Source organism: Triticum aestivum, chromosome 3A, assembly GCF_018294505.1.
Source record: "Triticum aestivum cultivar Chinese Spring chromosome 3A, IWGSC CS RefSeq v2.1, whole genome shotgun sequence".
In the NCBI taxonomy this organism is placed as follows: domain Eukaryota; kingdom Viridiplantae; phylum Streptophyta; class Magnoliopsida; order Poales; family Poaceae; genus Triticum; species Triticum aestivum.
The window spans coordinates 738,775,952-738,784,629 of NC_057800.1; the positions used below are offsets into that span (position 1 = coordinate 738,775,952).

The 8,678-nt window shown below is 45.4% G+C and overlaps 1 protein-coding gene across 1 annotated transcript; it reads left to right on the forward strand.

Moving 5' to 3' along the window:
* The first annotated feature begins 1,445 nt into the window (after nt 1–1,445).
* Nucleotides 1,446–8,362, forward strand: LOC123063626 (putative disease resistance protein RGA4). The gene is made up of 3 exons (XM_044487499.1): nt 1,446–1,789; nt 3,613–7,482; nt 7,894–8,362. The coding sequence occupies exons 2-3, from the start codon at nt 3,720–3,722 to the stop codon at nt 7,944–7,946; spliced, it is 3,816 nt and encodes a 1,271-aa protein (XP_044343434.1). The 5' UTR covers nt 1,446–1,789; nt 3,613–3,719; the 3' UTR covers nt 7,947–8,362.
* The last annotated feature ends 316 nt before the right edge of the window (nt 8,363–8,678 follow it).

Here is an 8,678-nt window from a genome sequence, read left to right on the forward strand (position 1 = left end):
TCGTGGGATATGTGGGCTGAAGTCCCATAAATATATTTCGTACTTTTCTAGGCAAACAAATATATTTCATTTGCCCACTGGCGTCCGCAGTTTATGCAGGCTAAGGCCAACTCCAAAGTGCCGACGTATTTGGTTCACGCATGACCGTTTGGTAAAGGACAAAAGCGTGCGCATGTCATTTATCTAGACGCATTTCTGACCTAAATTTGCGCCGACGTATCCGTAAATTGTGTGCGCTTGTCAACCGTCTGGAGGTATTTCTGACCTAAATTTACAATAGATGTGCGTCCACGCGAACACAAGGCGGACGCCCAAGCGGCCGCTAGCTGTTCGGCGCCGGTTCGCTCTTTGACGTCCACCTATCGTCGCCTACCATATTAAATGGACACGCGTGTGCCTGGGCCGCGCGTCAGCGTCAGCGTGAGGTCCTATTTTATCCGTTTGGAGGGGGGGGGGGCGATGCATTCCACTTCTTCTCCCCCATGCTTTCGTCTTTACGTGCCCCACTCGCCCGACAGCCACCAATCCCTGGCCATCCATTGGTATTTTTAGACGCAGCGGAAAGCCCGGTCATGGCAAGCATGACCGCGAGGCGGCGTACGACGAACTTCACCATTGCGTCGTCGATGCTGGGGGAACGCCAACCTAAGTGCCCGCACCTACGACACTACCTCCCGGTCCACCAGTTTGTCTACCACTGTCGGAAGTGCATCTCGGCGTCGTAACTGAATGTCAACATGCCGCATGGCCGACACCTCAACCCTAAAAGGGTGCCAGTGTCGGTGGTGCCACGGCCGGCCCGCGCGTGTATGGAGCAGATCCGCCTCAGTCGAGCTACCCTAGATCCCGAACTGCGCGGCCACCCAGACTACGCCGAGGACTCCCCATATTGGGACGTGGGGTTCACACTTTAAGATAAAGAGTGTTTCAAATTGTTCTTGCTTTAAGAAATTATTTATATTTTTAAATATGTTCACGCTTTCAAAAAATGCTCACGAAATTGAAAATTGTTCACGAAATTGTTCACGAAATAAAATTGTTTAAAAAAAGTTCCATTAAAAACAATACATTGAAAATTGTTCACGAAATAAAAAAGTCATATTTTTTAAAACATGTGTTCAAAAATGTTCGTCTTCTAAACATGTTCTAATTCTAATAAAAAAATAAAAAATGTTCAATTTTATTGAAAACATTGAAAAAATATTCATGTTTTTCGAAATGTAAAAAATAAAACCGATTGACACGCTATTCCATGTCCATGCACCACTACTCTTCCAAGCGAAAACAATGTAGCTTTATCACCGATGTTTATCAGAATTGGATTGTAATGTACACGGAGCAAGTTTTCCAATTTTCTTGCCTGTTGCAACGCACGGGCATTTGTACTAGTATTACAAATATGCTCAAGTGCTAGAAATTTGGCCATTGCAAACCCAATACTCCAATAATGTTATCACCTTGGAAACATTGGCCAAGATTTGGCTTGGTAGTATACGTGGATGGATATGGTGCTTCTTCCCACGCAAAAATCCCCTTCCAAGAATCAGAATCCCCTAGCCCGTGCTGCCGCCGGCCGCCGGGCAAATCGGAGCACGGCGCCGCCAGTACGGAGCGAGCCTCTCCGACCTTTTCGACACCCGGACCTCACCTAGCCCCTGGAGCTTGTCGGCGAGCCGGGCGCTGGGCCAACCACAAGGCAGCGCCGCCGGGGACGGCGCGAGACGGCCGCCGGGCGCGGCGGGAGCCTCTCCGACCCCATTTCCAGGATCTCACCGTGGGGCGCACCAAGGTACCAGCCTCTGCTTTCATTCTTCTTTAGAAGCTCTCATAACAGATTAGCCACTGATAGGATGACTTTGCTTCCAATTAGCCACTGAAAGTTCTGGTCATTTAATGACATCTTCTACCTTCGAGTTCGAGATTTAGATGAAATTGTAACATTTTGTTCTAGTTGCTATGGGATTCACGACGCAATTGTGTCATCTCAACTTGTGCAAGCACAGTGCTCTGAAACTGTTCTGAAACCAGGGGGGCATATAGTATGCAGGGGAATAATAGCCTGTAATATCTTTTATGTAGAACCGGGTTTTCAGTGTTTACAAATACAGGAAAATTGCGCAGTGTGCGGTTCTATTTTTCGTTGAACTGAAACCGCGTAATCTGCATATACCTGTAGAAATACAAGCTGCTACTCCCTCCGCCCCATAATGTAAGATGTTTTTTTGCACAACACTAGAGTCAAAAAACGTCTTACATTATGGGACAGAGGGAGTAGCTGTTATGAGGCACCAGATATTTCATTGCTTGCTGCAGTTGGTTGTTCCGTGGCATTGATCTCCCAGGTGTACCTTCACTATGAATATTCTTGAATTTTGCTAGCTCAAGTGTCATGCTATTTCCCATTCACCTATGTGTCACAATTACTTTGTTACATCAGAGAAGTGCCAGCATAGAACTACAACCATCAGACTATCGTTGAGCTGTAACCAGTTAATGCAAAGTATAGAGCTACAATCATCAGAGAAGTAGGGATACAAACTGCTAGCTGTAATGAGGCACCAAATAAGTCATTGCTTGCTGCATTGGTTGTTATGTGGCACTTATGCCCAGGAACTACCTTTGGAGATGTTCTTGAATTTACTAGCTCGGACACCATGCCATTTGCCTATCTGTTACAGACTTAGTCTTACAGTTACCATGTTGTTACATGATCTCCCTTTCGTTTGCATTTCTATTTTGCTAGATAACACAGGATTTTGAGCTAAATGCAGCCTCTAAATGCAGGGAAACAATAGCTTGTATCTTTTCTGTAGAACCGGGTTTTGAGTGTTTACAAATACAAGGAAATGTGTAGTATGCTGTTCTATTTTCCGTTGAACTGAAACCACTTAATGTGCAAAGGCCTAGGACCACCGGAGAAGTAGTACCATCGACTCTGTTCACATAGACACAACCCAAAGGGATACAAACTGCTATGTGCTATGAGGCACCACATATTTCATTGCTTGCTGCAGTTGTTGTGGTTCCATGGCATTAATGCCCCAGGAGTATGTTCGCTATGAATATCCTCGAATTTTACTACCTCAAGTGTCATGCTATTCCCTATTTGCCTATGTGTCACAGTTCCTCTGTTACATCAGAGAAGGTACATGCGTCCCAGGAGTATGCTGTTCGAGTGTTCGTTTGTATGTTGAACTGAAACCAGTTAATGCAAAGTATAGAACCATCAGAGAACTAGACAAGTGTCGGTATCATCGTTCTGTTCACATTCCTGTAGGGATACAAACTGCTAGCTGTAGTGAGGCACCAGGTAAGGCATTGCTTGCTGCACTGGTTGTTATGTGGCATATTTACGCCCAGGAACTACCTTCGGAGATGTTCTGAAATTTACTAGCTCGGGCACCATGCTATTTTCCTATGTGTTACAATACCATGTTACATATGATCCCCCTTTCGTTTGCAGTCCTACTTTGCTGGATAACCCAGGGTTTTGAGCTGAATGCAGCCTTTTAATCCACAGGCAGTAAATCTGCTACATTCAGAGTGTTGCTATTAATGCATCATTTATAGTAACATCCTGGTAATCTTACTTTGAGTACATATGTTTTGCAGACCCAGGCGACCAAGATATGCAATAGAGTATTCCAGTGGATCAGGGATCGCACACCACCATTTTTTTCTCCTCCACCTTGGACTGTAGTTGTGTGTTGCGAGCTCAGATGGCAGAGCTGGTGGCCACCATGGTGGTCGGGCCATTGCTCTCAATCGTGAAGGACAAGGTGTCCAGCTATCTGCTTGACCAGTACAAGGTGATGGAGGGCATGGAGGAGCAGCACAGGGTGCTCAAGCGCAAGCTGACGGCCATCCTGGACGTCATCGATGACGCCGAGCAGACTGCATCCCACAGAGCAGGGGCCAAGGCTTGGCTCGAGGAGGTCAAGAGGGTGGCCTACGAGGCTAACGGGGTCTTCGACGAGTTCAACTACGAGGCACTCCGCCGCGAGGCCAGGAAGAACGGGCACTATGGCGAGCTTGGCTTCAATGCAGTAAAGCTCCTCACCACCCACAATCGTTTTTCGTTCCACGACAGGATGGGGAAGAAGCTGTGCAGGATTGTGCAGGCCATCGAAGTCCTTGTGGCTGAGATGAACACCTTTGGGTTTAAGTATCAGCAGCAAGCACCAGAGTCCATGCGGTGGAGGCAGATGGACCATGTTATCTTTGATCCAAAGAAAATCATCAGCAGATCGAGAAGCCGAGATACTAAGAATATTGTTGGTACACTACTTGGTCAAGCCAACAATGCGGATCTCTCAGTCGTTCCCATCGTTGGAGTAGGGGGCCTAGGCAAGACCACCTTGGCGCAGCTAATTTACAATGAACCTGAAATTCAGAAGCATTTCGAGTTGCTGATCTGGGTTTGTGTCTCTGACAGCTTTGATGTGGATTCCCTGGCTAAAAGAATAGTTGCATTTCATCTAGAAAAAGATGTAGTTGAAGCAGCAGCTTCCAAGAAAAGCCCACTGGATAGTCTTCAAGACGTACTAAGCGGACATAGGTACCTCCTTGTATTGGATGACGTCTGGAACCGAGAAAGTGATAAGTGGGAAAAGCTCAAGGACCGCCTTACACATGGTGCCAACGGCAGTGTGGTTCTGACAACTACTCGTGATGAAGGAGTCGCAAAAATAATGGGTACAGTTAAACCCTATAATCTCGCAGCTTTGGAGGATAACTTCATAAAGGAAATTATCGAGACAAGAGCATTCAGTTTGCAGAAGGAAGAAGAAAGGCCTGCTGTGCTAGTTAATATGGTTGATGAGATCGTGAAGAGATGTCGTGGCTCTCCTTTGGCTGCAACAGCACTGGGCTCTGTGCTGCGTACAAAGACCAGTGAAGAAGAATGGAAGGCTATATCAAGCAGAAGCAACATTTGCACCGAGGAGTCTGGAATTTTACCAATACTCAAGCTCAGCTACAATGAGTTGTCATCGCAGATGAAGCAGTGCTTTGCTTTCTGTGCTGTTTTCCCCAAGGATTACGAGATTGATGTGGATAAACTGATCCAACTATGGATTGCACATGGCTTCATCCAGGACAACAAAGAAGTTAGTCCTGAAACCATTGGCAAACGGATTTTCAGCAAGCTGGCCTCAAGTTCATTCTTTGTGGATGTGAAGCAAGGAAAAGCCACATCCTATGAACGCATGGTGGGGGGTAGTTATTACAAACGTACATGTAAAATCCATGATCTTATGCATGATGTTGCGCTGTCTACAATGGAGAATGAATGTGGTTTTGCACCCGAGGAACCAAATCGGATTGAGTGGCTTCCAGATACAGCTCGCCACTTACTTTTGTCTTGTGAAAAACCAGAAATTGTTTTGAATGATTCTCTGGCAAGAAAATCTCCAGCTATTCAGACACTTCTGTGTGATAGTTATATGGAACACCCACTGCAGCATTTATCAAAATATAGCACCTTGAAGGCACTACAGCTCCATACGCAGAGAAGTCCATTCCCCTTAAAATCAAAGCATCTTCATCACCTAAGGTACCTTGATCTCTCAAGAAGTGATTTTGAAGCACTTCCTGAAGATATAAGCATTCTATATAACCTGCAAACATTGAAAATCTCTGGCTGTCAAGAACTGTGTCGGCTTCCAAGACAAATGAAGTATATGACTGCCCTCCGTCACCTCTATAGTCATGATTGTCCAAAGATGAGCAGCATGCCTGGTGACCTCCGGAAACTCATGTCCCTTCAGACGCTTACGTGTTTTGTAGCAGGCCGTACTAGCTCTGAGTGCAGCAATGTTGGAGAGTTGCAGCATTTAAATCTTGGTGGTCAGCTAGAGCTAAATCAGCTAGAGAATGTGACAGAAGAAGATGCAAAAGCAGCAAATCTCGGAAAGAAGAAGGAACTCCGAGAACTGACATTAAAATGGACTATTGGTTCTAGGGATGATGCAAGGGTGCTTGAGTGTGTCAAGCCTCATGGTGGCCTGCAGTCTCTAAGGATAGAATCCTACGGAGGCACCACATTTCCAACATGGATGGCTATGTCGCTAAACATGGTTGAAATCCATCTTTCCTACTGTAAAAACCTACAATGGCTATTCAGTTCTGGTGCATCCTTCAGTTTTCCAAATCTGAAGGAGTTCACACTTCGAGGTCTGGAATGTTTGGAGGGATGGTGGGAATCAAGTAACATGGAACAAGGAAAAGAGGTAGTATTTCCTCAGCTTGAGAAGTTGCATATTCTTGACTGTGCAAAGCTGACAACATTACCAGAAGCAACACTGCTTGGTGAATCTTACGGTAGAATGGAACGGTCAGCATTTCCTATGTTGAAGGTTCTCGAATTGAGATACTTGAGGAGCTTTGAGAGATGGGATGCAGTCGAAGGACCTCAAGGAGCAGAGATAATGTTTCCTCAGCTTGAGGAGTTGTATGTTGCACACTGTGGAAAAATCAAAGCATCATCAGGACAACAAAAGGTTTGTCCAAAGCTGACATTAAAAGCTGAATCACCAAAGCTACGTGTTTTAGAGATGCAGGGCAGTGAGGAAGAGATGTTCCTGTGGATAGCTAGAAATGTGACTTCACTGACCAATCTGAAGCTGCAGAACTGTGAAGGCTCGGAAACAACCACGGCAACAGCGGCTGATAATAGTTTGACACAAGCGATGAGCGCCATCGAGAAATGGAACCATCACGATTTCCCTCTGGCAGACATGGAGTTAATTGGCTTCAAGTCAGGCTTAATCGAGCTATGTGCATGGTTTGTACAGCTCCAATGCTTGTGCATCAATGATTGTGCCGCACTTGTCCACTGGCCAGAGAAAGAGTTCCAAAGCTTGGTATCCTTGAGGAGTCTAAACATTATGTCCTGCGAACAACTGGTTGGATACGCAGCCGAGCCATCAACAACAACATCAGAATCCTCGAGTCAGCTCCTGCCACGCCTGGAATCTCTCAAGATATATGGCTGTACGAGCATGGTAGAGGTCTTCAGACTCCCCGCGTCCCTGAGGAAGATGACGATTCGCGATTGCGCGAAGCTCAGGTCCATATTCAGCAGGAGGCTGCAGCAGCAGGGACAACCATCAGCATCATCGATCGTTCAAGGCTCACCACCTGTATATTCAGAGGTGCTCCCATGCTTAGAAGAGATAGACATACGTGGCTGCGACGGATTAACAGGGGCCCTTGATCTTCCCCCATCCCTCAAGCACATCAGCGTTTATCGGTGCGGTGGGTTGAGGTCAGTGGAATCTCACTCGGGAGAGTTCCCGTCGCTGGAGGGCCTCTCCATCGGGCTCTGCGAGACCCTGTCATCCCTACCGGATGGCCCGCGAGCGTACCCGTCTCTCAGAGTGCTCAAGGTCTACGACTGTCCTGGTATGAAGAGGCTCCCTGCTTGCCTGCAGCAACACTTAGGTAGCCTTGAGGGGGTAACTCTAGATGCCCATCATCAAGGTTAGTGTCGTTCTCTATTTTAGCTATTCTATTTCAGCAACAAATTTAGACATCCCTTGCTTCCAGATATACCCCTTTTTTCTTAATTCCTTCCAGATATACTACCGCTAGTCCGCTACTGCTAGAGCTGGATTTATTGCTCCCTCCAGCTAGCGAGATACATAACTAAAAGAATAGTGTCTCAGTTTTTCCATGTAACAGCAAACATGTGTTGCGAAGGCATGTACAAGTGAGTATCATTTAATTGAGTAGTTAGATATGAATGGTAATAAGTACTGCAAAACCCAAAATCAGAGCAGATGTCCTTCTCATGTAAATCCTTTGTTCCTCTAGAATACACTTTAATTTCAGTGTAAACTTTGATGCTACATTTATACTTACAAATTTTCTCGTGGCATCATTTGTGACCAGGACCTATTCTGTCGAAGCCCAGAACATGGATAAATGGCATCTGTAGAGGTTAGTTGAGCTGTTGACGTGTGTGTGACACCATCACCATGTGAAGCTATCAAGCAGCAGCAGGAGATGGTGATGCCCCATACATATATTTTGAGTTATCTTCTAGTGTCGGTTGTGCATGGTGGAACTGTTTCCTCACACACAACCTAGCTAGAGTAGGACTCGTGTTTGTGATAAAGTTGGAGTATTTTGCTCTTTCATTTTACCTACATCATTATGGCAGGAATTCCATGACACTTGGTTTAGGTATGTCTCTGCAAGAATTCCATGACACTTGGTTTTGCCATGACCTTTATACGTCTCCTTCAGTATTTGTTTCAGTCAGAGCAAGTATATATAGAACTAGCCTCGAACGTTCATATTAGTGTGCTATGTATTACTTAATTCTCAGTATATATGCAACTCCTTTATCTTGGACTTATCTTGGACTTGCTGGTCCAGGATTTACCTCCAGCTAGCCTTGCAATTGATTCCTACATCATGTGTACTAACCTACTGATATTGTCGAAATTACTTTCTGAAAGAAAAAAAGTGCTTGAACAACGTTCTCAGAGAAAATGTACATATATATTTGAAATTCTCAACCAAATGCAGGGAGTAATATTAGTTGTATTTGCTCAATTTTCGTGGCAGCCTGATTATTTTCTTTTCTGCATCATCAGGGCATCCATCATGGACATGGCATCATCTCTGTTACAATAGATATCCCATATGCTGGGATGCTACATGATTTCCGT